Source organism: Mytilus californianus, unplaced genomic scaffold (assembly GCF_021869535.1).
Source record: "Mytilus californianus isolate M0D057914Y unplaced genomic scaffold, xbMytCali1.0.p SCAF_2, whole genome shotgun sequence".
NCBI lineage: Eukaryota > Metazoa > Mollusca > Bivalvia > Mytilida > Mytilidae > Mytilus > Mytilus californianus.
This window is the reverse complement of record NW_026262668.1, coordinates 41,002,995-41,027,245: the sequence shown is the minus strand read 5'-3', so window position 1 is coordinate 41,027,245 and position 24,251 is coordinate 41,002,995. Positions and strand designations below refer to the sequence as shown.

At 33.0% G+C, this 24,251-nt stretch overlaps 1 protein-coding gene across 4 annotated transcripts in view; it reads right to left on the bottom strand.

Annotated features, from left to right (window-relative positions):
* The window catches only part of LOC127729843 (probable C-mannosyltransferase DPY19L1), a 368,682-nt gene that overhangs the window by 330,914 nt on the left and 13,517 nt on the right, over positions 1–24,251 (bottom strand). For all 4 annotated transcript variants that reach the window (XR_007994847.1, XR_007994848.1, XR_007994849.1 and 1 more), the window contains exons 2-7: positions 23,753–23,777; positions 22,267–22,354; positions 15,192–15,329; positions 11,986–12,106; positions 6,374–6,467; positions 4,632–4,689 (exon numbers count right to left, since the gene is read on the bottom strand). Coding sequence is in view for 1 of the 4 variants with exons in the window: in XM_052237762.1 (XP_052093722.1) it covers positions 4,632–4,689; positions 6,374–6,467; positions 11,986–12,106; positions 15,192–15,329; positions 22,267–22,354; positions 23,753–23,777 (524 nt within the window). In the remaining 3 variants the exon portion in view is untranslated. The remainder of the gene's footprint in view (positions 1–4,631; positions 4,690–6,373; positions 6,468–11,985; positions 12,107–15,191; positions 15,330–22,266; positions 22,355–23,752; positions 23,778–24,251) is intronic.

The following is a 24,251-nucleotide window of genomic DNA, read 5'->3' as shown; positions in this document are numbered from 1 at the left end:
TAATTGTTGTTCTCTCAGGGCTGGTATTAGATTACCTAATGGTATCATATGGTAAACTAAAGATTGACTCCAATATAAGGAGGGGGCAACATAACTGAAATATGCCAGTATGGTCTATCAATGAAGAGTTGGATCACTAGGACATTAACATACAAAAAATGACACACTTCAAGTAGATACTTTTAAACAACAAAGAACTTAGATATAAATGAATATAAGAGTATACAATACAATGAGAAAGAAAGATAAAAGAAAAGTCCTTCTTATAAATTAGGGTTACTGCAATCACTTGGCATCCATCACATCACATCATAAACTCACTTGAAATACTATAATGGAGTTAGAATCATTAGGATCTATCAAGCCACTAGGATCATATTGCCATGCATATATTTCATTGGTTTTTGCAATCAGTATCATCCTACTTCATAAACTAAATTGAATAAACAATACATTAATTTAATTTTAATTAACAGCGAGGTCAGAAACATCATTTTCTGCAATACTCCTACTAACATATTTCTTAACAAGAGAGCACACGCTGAAATGTCTCGCCTACTTTACTACCATTGATTTTATGTTGATAGCCCTAAATATTAAGTTTTACTACAAGTATCACATTAACTTATCATGATCCAACAAAATGAGGTCAAGGTCAGATAAACCAAGCCAGAAATACATGTACACCTTACAATCACTCCATGCATTGAATATAGTTGACCTATTGCTTATAGTATACAAGAAACAGACCAAACCATGAAAACAATATATTGACCAATGAACCAGGAATATGAGGTCAAGGTCAGATTAACCCTGCCAGACAGACATGTGCACTTTACAATCATTCCATACATCAAACATAGTTGACCTATTGCTTATAGTTTAAGAAAAATAGGCCAAAACACAAAAACTTGACATTGAGCGATGAACTGTGAAAATGAGGTCAAGGTCAAATAAAACCTGCCAAACTGACATGTACATCATAAAATATTTCCATACACCAAATATAATAGACCTATTGCTTATAGTATCCGAGATATGGACTCGACCACGAAAACTTAACCTTGTTCACTGATCCATGAAATGAGGTCAAGTGAAAACTGTCTGACAGGCATGGGGACTGTGCAAGGTATGCACATACCAAATATAATTATCTTATAACTCATAATAAGAGAGAAATTAACATTACAAAAAATATTATCTTTTTTTTCAAGTAGTCACTGAAACATGAAAATGAGGTCAAGGACAAAGGACATATGACAGACGGAAACTTCATAACATAAGGTATCTATATACAAAGTATGAAGCATCCAGGTCTTCTTCCTTCTGAAATATTATTAAGGTTTTTAGCAGTTAGTTAATGCTGCCGTGGCTGCCGCAGCCCGATCACTATCCCTATGTCGAGCTTTCTGCGACAAAAGTCGCAGGCTTGACAAAGATAACAACAACTTAGAAACAATAAGAAAAACACGACTGAATTTTGGGAAGCAACAGTGTATGGTCTGAAGTAGGCGACCATGAATACCCACTAAATAGCTGCACCAAAGATTGGCTGTCTTATGCATTTTTAAATAGTAACAAGAATGAAATTGAATATTGTAGAAGGCATTTAATCTGAAGTAAGTAAATGGCCTTGCAGAAAAACTTGCAGGAGATTATCCTTTGGCATATACAAAAGTCCTATAACTCTGGAATAGCATTTGAAAAAGGGCCAAAATTGCTTACTTCCACCAATCCCAGCAGCAATTTTAAAGATTGGGACAAATTGATCTAGGCATTCTCAACCTTGGGCAAGAAATGTGAAAATTTACCTTAAATCTGATGGTAAAGTCCCATAACTCTCAGATGACAAATTAGAAAATTTTCAAATTCTCACTAATCCCAAAAACCAATACATGTATAAAATTTGGAGTAAATTTGATTTGCACACATTTTTATAGCATTCACTGTTTTATTAGAGTAAAAGCTGTAAAAGTTTAGTGTCAAGAAGAGGCTAAAGTTAGAGAATGGAAACAAAAAATTCAACAATTTTTCCATTTGTAAAGGGGCATAACTCTAGAACGGTAAAAGTGACGCCACCCAAATTCAGAAAATTTATAAAAATAGAAAGGGAGCTTATGTCAATAGATATAAACAATTCACCGAACTTTCATGAAAACTGCTGAGTTGTTGTTCGAAAACTGGAAAATCCCCCTTTTTTTAATGAATAAAACCCCATAACTCGGAAATTAAATATCTAAAATTTTGTAAAAAAATGAAAGGGAGCTCACATCAATAGATATAAACCATTCACCAAAGTTTCATGCAGATTGGTTAATGCCTTTTTAAGTTATTGTCCGACATGTTGACGACGGACGGACAGACGGACGGACGGACAACAGTATACCATAATACGTCCCGTAAACGGACGTATAAAAACTGCAAAATTTCCTTAAAATTACCAAATCAGGGGCAGCAACCCAGCAACTGGTTGTCTGATTCGTTTGAAAATTACAGGGCAGATAGATCTAAACCTGATGAACATTTTTACCCCGTCTGATTTGCTCTAAATGCTTTAGTTTCAGAGATATAAGCCAAAAACTGCATTTTACCCCTATGTTCTATTTTTAGCCATGTCGGCCATGTTGGTTGGCAGGCGGAGTCATCAGACACATTTTTTAAACAAGTTACCCTAATGATGATTATGGCCACAAGTTTGGTCTAATTTGTCTATGTAGTTTCAGAGGAGAAGATTTTTGTACGAAAAATTGTTAAAAATTGAATATAAAGGGCAATAACTCCTTAAGGGGTCAATTGACTTATTTGTATATCTTATTTTGCTGAACATTATTGCTGTTTACAGTTTATTTCTATCTATAATAATATTCAAGATAATAACCAATAAACTGCTTTGCCGAGCGCAGCCAGATACGACCGCAGAGGTCCAACCCTGAACAGTTGGGGCAAAAATGGACACAATATTCAAGCTTGATACAGGTCTGAATTTGGATTGTAATTAAATATTTGACACATTATAGGTTTCTGACACAGAATAAATGTGTCAAAGAACTTGAAATTGGTTGTATGATTTGAATTTATATTCAATTGAAGATTTCTTGCTGTTGTGCAATACACTGTGCTGTTGCGCAATACTTAGTAAATCTGTTTTCAGAGTATATACAAAGAATTAGCAAAATAAATTGTGACCCCAATTTTTTTCTTTGGAAAATTGACAATTTCTTAAATCTTTAAATCTTGAGAAAAAAAAAAATTGACCCCTCCCCCTAAAATTTTTTTTTTACCCCCCCCCCCCCCTCAAAAAAAAAATATTTGAACAGAATTTTCTTTTGAGGAAAAAAAATTGCCCCCCCAAAAAATTTTGTTTGATCCCCCCCTTCCAAAAAAATAATTTTGAAGAAATTTTTCTTTGTGTAAAATGTGGTACAAATTAAGAGACATCCAAACACTTAAACACAAGTTATTGTCTGAAAACTAGAAAAATGCTTGTTTTAGACCTTTTTTGGCCCCTAATTCCTGGAACGGTTTGGGCAATTACGCCCATAATGAATCCCAACCTTATACTTGTGGTATTGAACCTTGTGGTACAATTTCAGAGCAATCAAAATACTTATACACAAGTTATTGATTGATTGATTTTTGGTGTTTTAACGCCACTTTTAAGCACCGCTTTTGGGCTATTTTGTGGCGGCCAGTTTTTATTGGTGGAGGAAGCCGTAATGCCCGGAGAAAACCACCGACCTTCAATAGGAAAACTGACAATCCTAGTCAATTAAGATTGGAGTCGAGTGCACCCGCATGAGCGGGGTTCGAACTCACAACCTCAGTGTTGACTGGCTAGTGATTACAGTAGTAACTACTTAGACCACTCGGCCACCGAGGCCCCTTACAGCTTACCTTAACAAGTTATTGTCCGGAAACTAGAAAAATGCTTGTTTTGGCCCCATTTTGGCCCCTTATTCCTAAACGGTTGGGACCATCACCCCCAAAAACAATCCCAACCTTCCTTTTGTGGTATTGAACCTTTTGCTTAAATTTCATATAGATCCATACACTTAAACTAAAGTTATTGTCCGGAAACCAAATGTCTTCGGACGACGCTGACGCCGACGACGTGATACCAATATACGACCGCAATTTGCAGTCGTATAAAAACTGCAAAATTTCCTTAAAATTACCAGTTCAGGGGCAGCATCCCAACAATGGGTTGTCTGATTCGTCTGAAAATTTAAGGGCAGTTAGATCTCCACTCCCCCCCCCCCCCTCCCCCCCTCCCCCCCTCGTCAGATTTGCTCTAAATGCTTTAGTTTCAGAGATATAAGCCAAAAACTGCATTTTACCCCTATGTTCTATTTTAAGCCATGTCCGCCATGTTTGTTGGCAGGCGGGGTCATCAGACACATTTTTTAAACAAGTTACCCCAATGATGATTGTGGCCAAGTTTGGTTACATTTGGCCCAGTAGTTTCAGAGGAGAAGATTTTTGTAAAAGTTAAGGGACGACAGACAACGGACCCCAAGTGACGAGAAACGCTCACCTGGCCCATTGGGCCAGGTGAACTAAAAATGACTGGCTCTTGGCATACTGCTTAAATTATGAAAATGTCACTAGTACTCTGTGTACCAAAAACTTACTTCTCCGTGATTGTAGAAGAACGACAACACAGTTAGAATTCCCCCATATGGACTGCCACTGCAAAAGAAAAGAAGAGTTTAATTTTGAGCAAAATATTGCTATTGGTAATTTTTAGCATGCTTAAATAATTTATTTATTTATTCTTAAGAGGAAGTATACGTAATTGGGCAATACAATCATTATATAAACTGTTGACACAGAGATATGTCACGACTATCAGCATTAAATTCATAAAAAGATAATCTAATTGCTTATTAATTCAGTCACTGGACCATGATCTAGTGGGCAGGGCCTGAAAATGGAGACAAACTGAGATGTACAGACAGTAATGTAACTTTATAGAAAATATCTTTTATTGTAAGTAGATCCTATGCAACTTCATACAAAATATCATTGATCTACCACAAGTAGATCCTATCAAACTAACTTAAGCAGAAAACTTAACAATTGTTAACGCCGGAGCCGGAAAAGCAATCCCTATGTCTCGCTTTCCGCGACTTTCATCACAGGTGAGACAAAAAATTGTAAAATAGGAAATATTTTCATATGATTAAAAGTTAATGTTTACACTGAATAAAAGTTGCATATTTGCAGAGTAAAAAAATAAGGAATCAAATGATGTATGATTTATTCACTTGATTTTTTTTTTATTGATTGATTGTTGGTTTTTAATGCCACTTTCAGCACTCTTGGCTATATCAGGACCCTGCTTTTTATTGATGGAGGGAGCAAGATTCCCTGGATAAAACCACAACCTTCAGCAAAAAACTGCCAATCCTAGTCAATTAAGATCAGCATTGAATGCACCTGTCAAATGCTGGGTTCAAACTCACAACCTCAGTGTTGGCAGGCTAGTGATATTGTGGATGAACTACTTAGACCACTCAGCCATGGAGGCTGTAATACTTGAAAATAGATCTTTTAGGATTTAGAATCTAGGTCGACAATTTCCATGTTTTCTTTATGATCTACACTCTGAAGTCCGACAGCCCCAACAAGTCCTACACAGTCTGTCCAGACATCAGAGTATTCTTGGACTATGTCAAGAAAATTTCAAGTTTCCTATTTGTTAAAATATATGGAAATGCATTTTTGGGTTTTTTTTTCTTGACTACAGTAAAATAATGCCAGACATAGATTTCAGAAATGAATATTTTTCTAACTTAAAAGTCAAGTTTCAGGGATTTGATACCGTAGAATTTGATGCAATCTGCCCTTGATGTTATTCTTGAATTCAGGATACCAGATTTTGATAAAGATGACGATATTTTGTCAGATATTAATCTTGGAAGGTCGCCCGGTTCTGACGTTGACATTACCAATTTCACCGGTGAACAATCCTACCTATAAACTTAATTGTGAGATGATTTAATCAAAATTATCTGAGTTGTCAACTAAGGTTTTTTATTGAGTTTACAAGCAAGAAACAAAACAATGTTTGATGGTTTCGAACTTTATATAAAAACTATCAATGGATCTGAAAATAAAGTTACCTGATGTGCCTGGACAGTGTTAATTTGTAAAAGAAATGAGTACAGGTACTTGAATTAAAATATATATCTTTTCAATTGATGATGATAGTTTTATCAATATTTTAACTGTTTATTTAATTTCTTATCTGTAGCTCAATCATAAATAAACTGTTTTAGATTGATGAGAAAGGACTAAACAGGAAATAAACTATCAACAAAAATAAGTTTGTTTACACTATTGATAACAGTTTCATTTAATACAAAGTTACCTCAAAAATGTTCCAAACAGGAAAAGTGTTCCCATCATTATACCACTGAACCAGAAAACAACTTCAACATAAAAATAGGTTGGTTCTCCAAGACCTACAAAATTATAATTTAAATCTTGTGTTCAATAATTGTTTATTGAATATTTCAAATGAAATGCGTTTAAAATCTAGTTGTAGAATTATAGTAAAGATTTTATTGTCGGACTTAAGGTAAACTAAAGTAATAACTATATTAGAGGTTTCAACTCATACCATCCATAGTTTGTATCTACTGTAAATTCAGAAATTAATGCGAGGTTTTTATTAATGCGAATAATGCGACTGGGTGAGTATCGCAATAATAAGAACTCGCACTCTGATAACTGAAACATAGACCTGTATGCAGATTTTATCGAAATAGCAAAAATCGCAATAATTAAACTCGCATTTTTGTCCATCCTTGAAAAATCGCAATAATAAATGCACGTAATAATTTCTGAATTTACAGTATATTAATATTTGTTTCATAAACGAAGTAATTTCTAAATGTATGTGGTGAAAACACAGGTAAACTAAGCTATAAATAGCTATGATTTCTGAAAGGTACAGTAAAACCTTGCTCTCATTTTTTTTTATAATCATCAGCATGCTGGTTAAACAAAACTGTCAAGAATTGACAAGATTGCCCAAAAAATAAAAAAACTAGAGGCTCTCAAGAGCCCGTGTCGCTCACCTGTATTTACTGATGCTTTGGAAATCATGTAAAATAAGGTTAAAATCATAATTAATAGTATTAGATATTAGATATTATAATGATATCTAAGATAATAACAAATAAAATGCTTCGCTGGGGCGCAGCTTGATACGACCGCAGAGGTCGAACCCTGAACAGTTGGGGCAAGTATGGACACAACATTCAAGCTTGATACAGCTCAGAATTTGGATTGTTATTAAATATTTGACACAGCATAGGTTTCTGACACAGAAAGAATGTGGTCTAAGAACTAGAATTTTTTTAATTTACCTATTATGTCCAAAATCAAAATACATGGTTAGATTCAGCATATCAAAGAACCCCATGTATTCAATTTTTGTTAAAATCAAACAAAGTTTAATTTTGGACCCCAACTTGGACAAACTTGAAAACTGGGCCCATAATCAAAAATCTAAACACATGTTTAGATTCAGCATATGAAAGAACCCCAAGAATTCAATTTTTGCTAAAATCAAACTAAGTTTAATTTTGGACCCTTTGGACCTTAATGTAGACCAATTTAAAAAACGGGACTTAAAATTAAAAATCTAAATATACGGTTAGATTTGGAATATCAAAGAACCCCAATAATTCAATTTTTGATGAAATCAAACAAAGTTTAATTTTGGACCCTTTTGACCTCAATATGAACCAATTTGATAGCGGGGCCCACAAATAAAAAATCTAAATTCATGGTTAGATTCAGCATAACAAAGAACCCCATATATTCAATTTTTGTTGAAATCAAAAAAAGTATAATTTTGGACCCCAACTTGGACCAACTTGAAAACTGGGCCCATAATCAAAAATCTAAACACATGTTTAGATTCAGCATATCAAAGAACCCCAAGAATTCAATTTTTGTTAAAATCAAACTAAGTTTAATTTTGGACCCTTTGGACCTCAATGAAGACCAATTTAAAAAACGGGACCCAAATTAAAAATCTAAAAACACGGTTAGATTTGGCATATCAAAGAACCCCAATAATTCAATTTTCGATGAAATCAAACAAAGTTTAATTTTGGACCCTTTTGACCTCAATATGAACCAATATGATAGCGGGGCCTACAAATAAAAAATCTAAATACATGGTTAGATTCAGCATATCAAAGAACCTCATATATTCAATTTTTGTTGAAATCAAACAAAGTTTAATTTTGGACCCCAATTTGGACCAACTTGAAAACTGGGCCCATAATCAAAAATCTAAATACATGTTTAGATTCAGCATATCAAAGAACCCCATATATTCAATTTTTGTTGAAATCAAACAAAGTTTAAATACTGGACCCTATCTTGGACCAACTTGAAAACTGGGCCCATAATCAAAAATCTAAACACATGTTTAGATTCAGCAAATCAAAGAACCCCAAGAATTCAATTTTTGTTAAAATCAAACTAAGTTTAATTTGGACCCTTTGGACCTCAATGTAGACCAATTTAAAAAACAGGACCCAAAATTAAAAACCTAAATACACGGTTAGATTTGGAATATCAAAGAACCCCAATAATTCAATTTTAGATGAAATCAAACAAAGTTTAATTTTGGACCCTTTTGACCTCAATATGAACCAATTAGATAACGGGGTCCACAAATAAAAAATCTAAATACATGGTTAGATTCAGCATATCAAAGAACCCCATATATTCAATTTTTGTTGAAATCAAACAAAGTTTAATTTTGGACCCCAATTTGGACCAACTTGAAAACTGGGCCAAAAATCAAAAATCTAAATACATGTTTAGATTCAGCATATCAAAGAACCTCATATATTCAATTTTTGCTAAAATCAAACAAAGTTTAATTTTGGACCCTTTGGACATTAATGTAGACCAATTTGAAAACTGGACCCAAAATTAAAAATCTAAATACACTGTTAGATTCGGCATAACAAATAAATAAATGTGATCAAAGATTTTACAAATCTAATGCGCCATACTGTGCAATTAAAGATTACTTCTTGAAATTTTTCAATATTTGAAATTTGAAAAAAAAATAATATTTGAAGAATAATTCTTTTTAATTTCTGAAATCTGAAATGAGAAAAAATTGGCCCCCCACAATTTCTTTTTATCCCCCCCCCCCCCCTTTTTCCCCCAAAAAAATTCTTTCCCTCAAGATATGGTCATAATCTCAATTCAAATTTCCAATGGAGTTGGCAACCATAATTACCCATTTAAATTTACCATAGTGCTAACTTAATCTATTTTATAATAGAATTAATAAAAATATAGTGTCAAATCTTTCATATGGATTTTTTTGTAAAAAAAAAAGATGAAAACATTTGCAGATATTTTTACTGGTCTTCCTTTATAAATATGCATTTCTTTAAACATAATTTAAAAGCAGTGTAAGGGAAGTAACCAAAACGTTGTATTTGGATTACCTCCCTTACACTGTTTTAGATTATCTTTATTGTTCATTAACCATTACTTTATACATAATTTAAAAGCAGTGTAAGGGAGATAATTTCAATGATGTATTTGATTTATCTCCCTTACACTGCTTTAAATTATGTTTTGTACTAAAGTATTTGTCCATTAACCAGGACAACCTTGTTTTTCCCCCTTTTTTGCCCCTAATTCCTAAACGGTTTGAGCCATAACCCCCCAAAGCAAATCCTAACCATCCCTTTGTGGTATGGAAACTTGTAGTATAATTTCAGAGAGATCCATACACCGTTCCACAGTTATTGTCTGGAAACTAGAAAATGCTCATTTTTGGCCCCTTTTTGGCCCCTAATTCCTTAACTGTTGGTACCATAACCCCCAAAATCAATCCCAACCTTCCTTTTGTGGTATTTAACCTTATGGTCAAATTTCAAAAAGATCCATTCACTTAAACTAAAGTTAGAGTGCGAAAACCAATATGTATTCGGACGACGACGCCGGACGACGACGACGACGCCGGACGACGACGACGACGACGACGCCAACGTCATACCAATATACGACCACAAAATTTTTTTGCGGTCGTATAAAAACTGCAAAATTTTTGTAAAATTACTAACTCAGGGGCAGCAACCCAACAACGGGTTGTCGGATTCGTCTGAAAATTTCAGGGCAGATAAATCTAAATCTGATGAACATTTTTGCCACCTGTCAGATTTGCTCTAAATGCTTTAGTTTCAGAGATATAAACCAAAAACTGCATTTTACCCCTATGTTCTATTTTTAACCAAGTCAGCCATGATGGTTGGAAGGCGGGGTCATCGGACAAATTTTTTAAACTAGATACCCTAATAATGGTTATGGCCAAGTATGGTTAAATTTGTCTCAGTAGTTTCAGAGAAGAAGATTTTTGTAAAAGATTACAAAAATTCACAAAAAATTGTTAAAAATTGACTATTAAGGGCAATAACTCCTAAAGGGGTCGACTGACAATTTTGGTCATGACAACTTATTTGTAGATCTTACTTTGCTGAATATTATTGCTGTTTACAGTTTATCTCTATCTATAATAATATTCAAGATAATAACCAATAAACTGCTTCGCTGAGCGCAGCTGGATACGCCCGCAGAGGTCTAACCCTGAACAGTTGGGGCAAAAACGGACACAATATTCAAGCTTGATACAGGTCTGAATTTGGATTGTAATCAAATATTTGACATACATCTATTATAGGTTTCTGAATAAATGTAGTCAAAGAACTTGAAGTTGGTTATATGAATTGAATTTATATTCAATTAAAGATTTCTTGCTGTTGTGCAATACACTGTGCTGTTGCGCAATACTTAGTAAATCTGTTGTCAGACTATAAACAAATAAAATTTATAAAATTCTAAAGGGAGCTTACATCAATAGATATAAACAGTTCACCAAAGTTTCATACGAATTGCTGAAAGCATTTTTGAGTTTTTGTCTGAAAACTGGAAAATCCCCCCTTTTTTAATGAATAAACCCCATAATTCGAAAATGTAAAATCTAAAATTTATAAAATTCTAAAGGGAGCTTACATCAATAGATATCAACAATTCATCAAAGTTTCATGAGAACTGCTGAAAGCATTTTTGAGTTATTGTCCGAAAACTGGAAAATCCCCCTTTTTTTATGAATAAAACCCAATAACTCGGAAACGTAAAATCTAAAATTTATAAAAATCCAAAGGGAGCTCATGTCAATAGATATAAACAATTAACCAAAATTTCTTGCAAGTTGGTGAAAGCATTCTTGAGTTATTGTCAGAAAACTGGAAAATCCCCCTTTTTTTAATGAATAAAACCCCATAACTCGTAACGTAAAATCTAAAATTTATAAAAAACGAAAGGGAGCTCACGTCAATAGATATAAACAATTCACCAAAGTTTTAAGCAAATTGGTTAAAGCGTTTTTGAGTTAATGTCCGACATGTTGACGACGGACGGACGGACAGACGGACGGACGGACGGACAGACGGACGTACAACGGTATACCATAATACGTCCCGTAAAAGGGCGTATAAAAACTGCAAAATTTCCTTAAAATTACCAATTCAGGGGCAGCAACCCAACAACAGGTTGTCAGATTTGTCTGAAAATTTCAGGGCAGATAGATCTTGACCTGATAATCAGTTTTACCCCATGTCAGATTTACTCTAAATGCTTTGGTTTCAGAGATATAAGCCAAAATCTACATTTTACCCCTATGTTCTATTTTTAGCCATGGTGGCCATCTTGGTTGGTTGGCGGGGTCATCGGACACATTTTTTAAACTAGATACCCTAATGATGATTGTGGCCAAGTTTGGTTAAATTTGGCCCAGTGGTTTCAGAGGAGAAGATTTTTGTAAAAAGCTAACGATGACGCCGACGGACGCCAAGTGATGAGAAAAGCTCATTTGGCCCTTCGGGCCAGGTGAGCTAAAAATAATCAAATGAAAAAAACCACAGAATAACAAACCTTCACAACTTTGTACGGGACTTAAATCCTTCCCTCTATTTACTGTCCAACACATCTTATTTTTGATGCCAAATGTCTGACAGAAAGAAGAATAGGTTCTGTAGATGATACCAAGCGCAACCTATTGAGAAATGTATAAAAAAGACACAAATCATCTCCATTAAAATGACTACATGAATGAAACTATGCCGAGCTTCATTTTGTGGTACTTATACATGAAAAGGATACCTCTTTCATATCACATCTTTTTTAAGGGTATCATGCACATCTCTTTGTATTAAACACTGTTCAATTTCATGATGTTCTAGAATTTTTTAACTCATTCATGAATAAATTGTTTTGTGTTGTGAAAATACTTTCTCTGCTGAAAACTTTATGGAGATACAAATAATCTGTTGTTATACTTTGCAATATATACAGGACATTTTCTATGATTTCATAAATATTTAGTTTTCATTAGAAAAAATAAAGATATTTGACATTCTTTTTAAATAAGAGAAAAAAAGTCTGTATGTTCATTATCCATTTTTTGTTATGAGACTTAAATTTTTCATATAGACTGGCAAATGTGTGCATGATGTGCCTTTAATATTTTTGTAAAAATTCTTATTATAGGTGCATATAAAATTAATATCATTATGTGTATGTATCCTATAAGCTGTATTTACTTTTCGAATAAGGCATTATTATAATATAGATTCTGATGCAGTGACTTCAGGAAAATTTGTCGCATGATGCAAGGCAAACAAAAATACAAAACTTTTATTTTTCACTTTTATTTTTTTAATGTTGACTGCCAAAAACTTAGTCTATTTATCAGTATAATATAGGGGGTGATTAAAGTTTTTCTTCAAAAGCTCTGTTTTTTATCTTGAAGGAGCTTCTGTCGAAGTTTCATTATTTTCCATGAAGGTTTAACTGCATAAAACTAAGTCCATCCATCAGGAAAATACTCAACCACAAAAAGGCTTCTACCAAAGTTTTATAAAATTCTAAAAAGATTTGACAAAGTTATTGGTCTGAAAAACTTTAACCTTGGACTACATCTAAATTTTTACTTTTTTTTTGGCAGTTAACATTTAGAAACTGTCTTGCCTAATGCGCCTCAAATTGAGGAACACAAAATTTGTGTGTAAACAAAAAATCTCTGTGTAGTAATATTGGACATGTTTCTATTTTTAACAAGTGACTGAGCTTAACCATTTGTGTTGATTTGGAAAGTAGAGGACCATAGAATAAATGTGTAAAAACTATGGAGTTATTAAATGTATTCAAAGTATTAAATTTTCAAAGAATTTATTGTGTGAAAAAAGGGATTTTTTACCAGGAAGAGCCGCATCACGAAAAGATTTTCGGGGTATGCTAATTTACGGAATAATGAATCACACTTCGTACCCCGAAAATTTAACCACATATGTGAAAATGTCTCAGCTTCGAAACGAGCCGTCATACATATCCAAGTTTACGATATGGACTGAGCTACAGAAGAAAACGTTACCATTACTGCCTATGGAGAAACAATTGTGCATATTGCCCCAAATTATAAGACTGTATATTTGAAGTTGTCAGACTGATTTATGAATGATTGCATCTTGTACACCAGAGAAAATTGTGAAAATGAAGGTTAGTTGTCTTTTATAAATACCTAGCCATCACAGCTGGTTTTAGATTAACATTATTTATAAAGATCGGCAACAATTTTCGCTTTTGAAATGTATTACTGGCACAGGGCTTGAGCACTTCTTTTAGGCACAATAAAAACTGTGTTTACATCAGACGCTGGCACATGTTATTGACATGAAAAAGGGACCAACTTCTTTTGGAAAGATTTAATATTGTTAAATTGTAAGTCAACATGACACACTAAAGACATTGTTATGTCATTATCATTCCAGTCTACACATGCTACAGGAATAGCTGATAACCAAGGGAAATAACACACTTCGGACGAATATTTTTTGATAGTGATACATTGTTTTACACCAATAATTTGACCATTAATTAGCAGCTGGTCACTAAAACATGCAATTAAACAGACAAACATATTTTAAGAAAAGCATGAATTGCTATATATTTTAATGCACAGTAACAAATCACAAGATAGTGTCTTTTCTCAGTGAAAAAGGGGGAGGGTCAAATCTTCTAAAAACAAAGTGCTTCACCTTTTCTGGTATTAAGCTACTACTGATTGCTCCTCATAAAAAAGGTTAAAATGAAGGTTGTGAAGCCACAAGAGAGAAGAATCTCTTTATTTGTGATAAAACTTTCAAGGATTTGATTTTTCCCTCTCAATTATACAGTTTGTATTTAAATGAAATGATAACACAACCTGATTAAATTTTTTTTTTAGTTTCAGACATATCATTCCAGTTTAACCTGAGACGGCAAATAAGAGGTTTTAAAAAGTTCTGAATTACTGGTAAGCATTTTGTTTTATTAGGCAAGCTCTAAATTGTTTATCTATGGTTTTTATGCAATTGAAATTACAGTCAGGGTGATGAAAATATGCTGATATGAAAACTGTTGCTATGGTCTTGATATTATATAAAAATGCTTAGTTACTGATCTTTTCGACTCGACGTTTTGACTTAAACCCTAAGGCAACTGTTCGTTATGTAACACTGCAAACTGTGCTTAGCATTATTTTTATCAGTCGCTATTTAATGACATCATAATGTTTACTTAAAAGCTTATGGGCATTTCTCACTGATTAAGGGTTTTCACTGCAATACATTCGAAAAAACCTTTTTATTTAAATAGAATTATGTGAAAGGTCAAGTTTTGAAAATTTGCACTTCATTGCGCTTTAATTATATGATAAATATGACATTCACACCATTTTAGAGTGGTTTTTAAGGTAGAAAATACCAGATTTCCAGTGGAAAAATTATTAAGTATTTTTTAGAGTTTTTTGATGAAATCTACATTTTTGCATACCGCCTATGGAGAAACAATTGCGCATATTGCCCCAGTTGCAAAGCTGAACTGCCCTTCAAATATTCCCTCAATTTCCAGTGGTAGTCCAATTTTTCTGCCAACCATCCTTGCTGACCACTTTGCAGTACATTGTACCTACATTTTTTATGAAATTTGTTCTCATCCTGAACATGTACATGTATTAAATATTAGCAATTGAACATAAATCACAACAATTAATCAATTCAAAATTAAATATTGCAAAGTCCTTGCTTTAACATTTTACCTACTTCTGGGTATAAGTTGAACCTTTTTAGTACATTTATTGTCAACGGGTACTCTGTCATATTATCATACATAACTGAGTATAATCCCAGGACTACTGTTGGTGCTGTAATTATGGTTTTGTAATAAGAATAGTACAGACCCTGAAAAAGAAAGAAAACGACTGTTGCTTAACTTGGTTTTCAAATAATTTTAATGACTATAATTAATCAAAACATTTTTTAAAGCAACAAGTGAAACTGCAAGCTACTGCTCACTGATGATACCCCCAGACCAAATATGCATTTGTTGTTGAGTGATGAATCTGAAAATGCATCACACGGTATAGCTGACTTATATAAACCCTGAAACCAAATTTCAGAAATCCTTATGATGTAGTTCCTGAGAAAGATGCGACGAAAAATATTCATGGGATGGACGGACGGACTGATGGACGGACTGACGGAAAGATGGATGGACGGACAGACAGAGGTAAAACAGTATACCCCCACTTTTTTAAAGCGGGGGTATAATTATTACAGAAGAAATTAGAATGCAAGAAAAATTATGTCTCCATCATATGAAAATCAAACACAAACCCTCCCGTTCAGGGTTTAGTATCAAGCCATGATAAATTATACCAGAACAACATAACCTGTATCATGCCAACAACTGGTTTTAGAATAACTGTGTTTATTTCCAATGCACAGTCCCTATGAGTGAATCAATATCATTCCAAAAAATGTCATCTTTAATGACTTAACAACAGTATTGTAACTATATCTCCCATGTGAATAAATCTGTTTAAAGGTATAGTTAGCTTTTGAGGTGAATGACAACATTTTTGTGCTTTGTATAGAATATTACCATAAAAGATGGGATGTAAAATACCTGAACGTATAGGACATCTACATGTTGATTTATATTTACAGAATGACGTCCTTGTAAGGATGATAAAACTAAGTAAAAGTTTTGACAAGTTTGTGATATCGAAAACCCTGGTGTTATAATTTTTCAGTAATACAGAGATTTCTTTTGTCAATCTGGGACTGGCCACAACTTCCCGGAAATTATTTAGGTTAATGATTTAATAGTAGATATTTTGAAAGTTTAAAAAAAATCGCTTAAAAGAATCTTGTGTATATGAAAAGGGAAATTGCTGTTTTATGAATTTATAGTAGTTAGGATACAATTTATACATTACAGCTTTATTAATTGTAAGGTGTTGGAATCTGGTGAAACACAAAATGACTCCGTTTACAGTACTTGGTACCTTCATAATTTGTCATCAAATAGCTTTTATGACTATATTTTTCTATTAATGAATAAAGCATTGTGTGAAGTTTGAATAAAATAAAAAAAAGAAATATAATTGAGTGCAGCCTTTGAAAAACAAGTCAAACTGCATGCCACTCATGATCTGGATTTTTAGTCAAATTTGCTAGCTAAACGATAAAATAAAAAAAACTACACCATACGAATTTTTGATGACTAATCTTAAATTCAAGTAAAATCATTTTTCTAGTACTGTGTAACATCAAGTGAAGTTAAACTCTTTTAATAATCGACTTTTCCTATTCCGTCACCGCACTATAAGATTCTGTTCTTCAATTATATATTATTTTGATTTGTATATTTGTCGAGCCTGCGACTTTTGTCGCAAAAGCGAGACATAGCGATCCTACATTCCGTCGGCGGTAGCGGCCACAAATATTCACTCTGTGGTTAAAGTTTTTGAAATTTTAATAACTTTCTTAAACTATCCTGGATTTCTACCAAACTTGGACAGAAGCTTGTTTATGATCATAAGATAGTATATATCCAGAAGTCAATTTTGTAAAAATTATAAAGGGACATAACTGAAGAACGGTAAAAGGGACGCTACCCAAATTTGTACTTGATCTGAGTTTTGTGGTAATAAGTATTGTGTATAAGTCTCATAACATTTGGTTGAGGCAAACTAAAGTTAGAGAATGGAAACGAAAAATTCAGCAATTTTTCCATTTGTAAAGGGGCATAACTCTAGAACGGTTATAGTGACGCCATCAAAATTCAAATTTGATCTGTGTTTTGTGGTAATAAGCATTGTGTAAAAGTTTCATAACATTTGGTTGAGGCAAACTAAAGTTAGAGAACGTAAACCAACTTTGGGACGTACGGACGGACGTAGACGGACAATGGTAAAACTTAATGTCCCCTCCGCTACGGCAGGGGCATAAAAAAATCCTGTTTTTCCGTATTTTACTTATAAATGGACTTGGTTTTTCTGCCAGTTAACATTACATTCACTCTGTGGTTAAAGTTTTTAAAATTTTAATAACTTTCTTAAACTATCCTGGATTTGTACCAAACTTGGACAGAAGCTTGTTTATGATCAAAAGCTAGTATCTAGAAGGAAATTTTGTAAAAATATATTTCCTGTTTTTCCGTATATTACTTTTAAATGGACTTAGTTTTTTCCTGCCAGTTAACATTACATTCACTCTGGTTAAAGTTTTAAAAATTTTAATAACTTTCTTAAACTATCCTGGATTTGTACCAAACTTGGACAGAAGCTTGTTTATGATCAAAAGCTAGTATCTAGAAGAAAATTTTTAATAATTTTTTACCCATTTTTGTTGAGCCTGTGACTAGCAGCAAAAGTAGGCGAGACACTGGGTTCCGCGGAACCCTTACGAATTTTTTTTATTTTATTTATAATTAATTTTTATGTATCTCTTAAAAATTTTTATCTCTTATCATGTTTATATTAATACATTGAACTACTTGACTGTAAATTAAACATTGCGGGACGTTTGCGCTTTTTCATAGGACATTTGCGCTTTTTTTAATAGACATTTGCGCTTTTTAAAATAGGACATTTGCGCTTTTACCATATTTGCTTCTTATGAGTTCCCTCCTATTTTATCCAGGCTTAGGACCGGTAGGTTTGACCTGGCAGAGTTAAAGTCATAATTTTCGTTATTGTTAAAAGATTAATAGTCATTTCATAGCACATTTGTGTTTAAAAGTTATTTTATAGCACATGAATAAAGTTATATATAGCTAATAGTAATAAACATTCTGAAGACTTAAAGACGCGTATAGTGATCATCACAGGTCAGTTTTTGCTTGACATCTGTAGCTCAGGGAATGAACAAATTCAGCTCTTGTAATCTGTCCTGACCCAGGTATTTCGCCTACATTGCAAATACATATCCCAGTCTCTCTTTCTCAACTCTTGATTCAGGTCCCTGTTCATCAATATAACGAATTTTAATGTAATTAACCGACTGTTGTTCAATGATAAAAAGCCATCATGACATATGCAGTTCTTCCTTTACTAGTCTATAACCTTAAACTCTATGTTCAAGACAGCATCAGTGTGAACTAAGTAACCACGGATATAAGTTGAATTTTATTACGTAATGATTACAATTCATTTAAAATTACAGGTAGACGACTATAGGTAAAAAGCGCATATGTCCCCTCAATTTAATACATGTGTATCAAAATTTAAAGCGCAAATGTCCACAGTATTGGGAGCGCAAATGTCCTATCGTGTTACAGGTAAAAAAGCGCAAACGTCCTGTGCCCAAATTAACTATATGTAAATATCTGTTTTTGATTGTATTGTAATTTGTATGTGAGGGCCTCAGGGAAGATTAGTTTGTTGTAACTAACTGTGTTTACCCTGTTTAAATAAAGAATTTATTATTATTATTATTATTATTATTAGGTCTTTCCACTTACTGTGGAAAGACCTATTGTATTTGTTCTGATTATTATTATGATTTTTTTTTTTTTCATCTTCCGCCAAACCCTTTTCTTGCAGTATAAAGTTGTTTCGCAAGATGTCGCTTAGATATTTTGGATATTATATCAAACAGTTATTGCGCTTTTAAAACTCATCTTTTTTAGCCGAAGACTTTTTCATTGTAAGAGTTATCTCCCCAAACATTAATTTTCTTGTGAGTGTAACCAAAAAAGATAACGATGAATATTTGTTTGTTACATCTTCAGGAATTTTTGGCTGATTTGGGTTGAAGAGATTCGGTGAAATCTTATAGGGGTTATCTACCTTTACAAAATAAATTTGTCATTATGTTTTTGTAACTCATAAACCGTTAGCCGTATAAGCCTAGTCTTTTTTTTGGGGGGGTCCTTGGACCCATACGAAGAAATGGAGGTCAAGGTCAAAGGTCAAGGTCATGTTCTCAATTTTGACATTTGCTTGTTTTTGCATTTTCTCTGACACTTTTGAAGATATATATGAAAGAACTAGTGCAGAATGTTTGCTTTATTGTGATAAATATATGATACATTAGGTCTGAAACAATCCAATGACATCTTATAGGAGTTATTGCCCCTGAAATATTTTATTTTAGGGTAAATTGATTATTACTTCTAATTGGTACATGATAAAGCCATAAGATCTTTTGAAAAATGTTGGGTGACATAGGACCTTGAACAATGTCAACCAGAAGCGACCTTGAGTGACCCAGAAGTAGTCATTTTTGCATTTATTTCATGGAAAAGTAAATAGAAACCATATATTTTTTGAATTGTCATACATTAACCTATCATTTGAGACTGGAAGTGAGATTTTATAAACCGGAACTAGCATATTATCTCCCTTATTACAGGCATAAGTATATACAAACTATATAGTTTTGGAATCAGTGTGACTAAAGCTATCATATGAGACTGGAAGTGACATTTTCTAAACCGGAAGCAGCCAATTATCTCCCTTTTTACAGGCAAAAGTATATATAAACCATATATTTTTGGAATCAGTGTAAATAAAGCTATCATATGAGACCGGAAGTGACATTTTCTAAACATTGGTTTTTAATTATCATTATTATTATTCTAACAAGTTTGTGACCTCTTAACATGACCATGGCTAGTCTCAGAATATTGTGATTTTAAAGCAAAAATATATAAAAGCCAAGCAGGAGTGACAACCAAACCTACATGTACAATGTATGTAGATCAAGCTAAAAAAATTTATGACGTCATAGATATGATTCTGGTGTCGAACCTTAACACTAGACATATATGGGCTTTATGTACACTGCCTAATGAAATAGATTTGATAAAACAGAGAATTTCAGTTGAGACATGTACTTTTTGGGTAAAATTATTAAAGAAAGTCAAATTCTAAGAAATTCAAAAAATGTGCCTTCCCTTAGTAGCAGACCAGTAAAAAGTGGAATAAACCTCCACAAAATATATGATGTTGTTTAATCAAAATCATGATTACAAATATATTGCATTACGATATTTTTTTTTTACTTTTGTGAAACTACATGTATTTGGGTATAAAAATAAATATCAAATATCAAAATTTAAGAAATAATTTCCAAGTTTTTCAAGACATTTTTTCACATTAAAAACAAAAAGAAAGTTGGCACAGCCATGCCAACAGATGATCCCTGAACCCCACATTTATTCATAGAAAAGAAAAAAATGGCATGTTCTTAAAGGGTGCAATTCAGATAGTATACTAGGCCAGAAAAAGAAAATATTTACTTTTTTGGTGATTTGTGTGTTTAATATATCTTTAATGGTTGCTGACCAATTATGTCAATATTTGATGAACTATTGTAAACAATTGACATAATATAGAATACATAAATAACTATGTTGTAAGTTTCCAGAAATCAAAGACATATTAATGCATAGTACCCATGAAGTTGGAAATTTCATTTAAGAAAGGCTCGTTTTCATAAAAAAAGCTTTTGTCCAAAGTAATGGCTGTTAAACACACTTTAACCCATACTGAAACTAAATGTTGACTACATGGACTACAGAATGTGGAAACCTTATAGTCAATCATAGACCTGTAACAAATATGTTTCACTCCAAATTACATCTTTTATAACAGCAACACATGTGACCTTGAACTTTGATCTACTTGACCCCTAAATCAATAAACTGTTATCACAGAGATATGTCTCGCCTTTTTGTAATTTTGATAATGCAAATGTTGAAATTAAAATAGCAATACTTTAAAATGTAAGTTATGCAAATATTCAAAGTTGATGAACCATGACTGAAGGTACATGGCTAAACAATCTCCATGGAATGAGATGTGCCAATGCTAATACAACTGCATACCAAATACCATTGACTTATTATAAGTCGTTCCCTTTAAACAAACCTAAACACAAACATTAACTTGTAAACTATGTAAAAGTTTCAAAGTCAATGAACCATGATCAGGGGTGGGGCTATATAATCTCCATGGAAACGATACTTGCAAATGCCAATAAATTTGCATACCAAATATCATTGACTTAACATTAGCAGATCATCTTAAACTGATCTAATCACAAACTAATACATGTAAACTAAGCAAAAGTTTCAAAGTAAATAGACCATGACTGAGGGGGCGGGGCAAAATATTCTCCATGGAAATGAGATGTGCTATATAATGCTTATACAACTGAACACCAATTAACATTGGCCTACCACTAATGGTTCCCCTTGAACTGACCTAATCACAAACTAATACATGTTAACTTAGCAAAATTTTCAAAGTCTATAGACCATGACTAAGGGGGCGAAGTCAAATAATCTCCATGGAAATGAGATATGCCAATGCTTATACAACTGCATACCAAATATCATTGACCTACCACTAGTGGTTCCCCATAAATTGACCTAATCACAAACTAATACATGTAAACTATGAAAAGTTTCAAAGTCAATAGACCTTGACTGAGGGGGCAGAGCCAAATAATCTCTATGGTAATGAGATGTGCCAATGCTAATACAACTGCATACCAAATATCATTGACCTACCACTAGTGGTTCACCATGAACTAGACTAATCACAAACGAATACATTGTTGACGTCGCTGCCGCCGCCGCCGGAAACAGCATACCTATGTCTCGCTTTTTGACTCCGTCAAGGCGAGACAAAAATTTAAAGTGGCAAAACAATATTGTTCTTGGGAAAGGGGTGGCAAACAATAATATTGATCGAGGCAAATGCCTCCATCTGTATAATTTTCATTCCAATCAAGCAATGGATAGGGTTGTCCTGAAAATAAAAATTTGTCCAGCTTTACCCAACAAAATTTTTCTACAAAATCAATTTGTATAATTACAAACCATTTCTGTGCGAAAGGCCAGTTCCCTTTCAAGATTTGATAAATGGGAAAAATGTCTTTCTCTTTCAAACATACCATACACATGATTTCTGAAAAAAAAAAATGTTCAAACTCCTGAAATTGCAATCATGTTACAACTCATCACTGTTGAGCTGCTGTCTAAATATGAATTAATTCTGTTAAGTAGCCTGAGAAATATATGTCACGAAAAATTTGAAGTTCATTGAATTTGTCATATTGAAAAATTGAAAGTATCGGCAAACAAGATCATTGCAGAATACTACACACTCTTCATATAAAATTGAGAATGGAAACAGGGAATGTGTCAAAAAGACAATAACCCGACCAAAGAGCAGAAAACAGCCCAAGGCCACCAATATACATTTTTTGTATAACACATTCAGTGAGGAGACATGTTTTTGTGTGTGTTTTCTCCAAATTATAGATTAAATTAATCCTCATGTTTTCTTTGTATCCTAAGGCTAGCATACAGAGTGTACTTAATTACATTTAGCCTTAAATTTCATTATTTGGTTAAATTTTGATTATCTGGGGAAAAGTTTGAAAAGAAAATGATTTATGGCCAGTTAAACCTCAACTAAAAACAAACAACATACATGACATATCCAAACAACAACAAATCACAAATTATGATATCTAATAAAACAACATTGTAAATAAATGGGGAATGTGTCCATGGGACACAGATGATGCCCCCGCTTGCATATAATGTTTTAAAGGGACATAAATCAAGAACGGTAAAAGTTACGCTACCCAAATTTGTACTTGATCAGAGTTTTGTGGTAATAAGCATTATATATGAGATTCATAACATTTGGTTAAGGCACCCTAAAGTTAGAAAACGGAAACGAAAATTTCAGCAATTTTTCCATGTGAAGGGGCATAACTCTAGAACGGTAAAAGTGACACCACCAAAAAACTTGATCTGTGTTTTGTGGTAATAAGCATTGTGCATAAGTTTCATAATATTTGGTTGAGGCAAACTATAGTTAGAGAACGGAAACAAAAATTCAGCAATTTTTCCATTTGTAAAGGGGCATAACTGTAGAACGGTAAAAGTGTTGCCACCAAAAAACTTGATCTGTGTTTTGTGGTAATAAGCATGCATTGTGTATAAGTTTCATAACATTTGGTTGAGGAAAACTAAAGTTAGAGAACGGAAACCAATTTTTGGACGTACGTACGGACAGAAGGACGGACAAGGGTAATACTTAATGCCCCCTCCGCTACAGTGGGGGAATAAAAACAAAAAAGAACTTCAAACAATACCATATCAAATGATTTTAAATGAAATTAAATTGCCCAAAGACTAGCAAAACTGAGTCTATGACAAATTTAATAAAGAAACAGAACTTGAAAATAGTTTGTATATTTCTGTCCACATTGTATTGTGTAGTTACTTCATGCACCCTATTTCTATTTTGGAAAAGTCTCCTAGTATTTTCTTAATATATATATAGCCTTACCTATGGATAACTGTTATAACTATAGCTGAAAATACAAAATTAAGAAATAAAGTTTATTTTTAGTATAGTTAAGAAATAAGATTTTTTAGTATAGTTAAGAAATAAGTTTTTTTATAGTATAGTTTAGAACCCCTCTTATGAGTTCCTTCTCAAGAGTCCACCTTTCTTTCATTTACCACAAAATGTATCTTTTTCTTGAAATTCAACAACCCACACATGTACAAAACAACACAATCTAAGGCCACAGTTTCTCTTTTTAAAGTTTGGCCTTACAAGATGGAACAGTTATATCCATATATATATATATTACAAAGAATTTTTGGTGATAGCAAACTTATAATTTTTTATGGAAAATTTCTTGTTTCCAAAAAAAATCTTTGAAAATCACTTCCACAAAAGTACCAGATATTGAATTTTGATCAAAAGCTAGCTAATATTAACTAATTTTGTCTTAATTTGCTTAAGTTTTGTTTTGTATTTGGCATTCTGATCTTTTAAC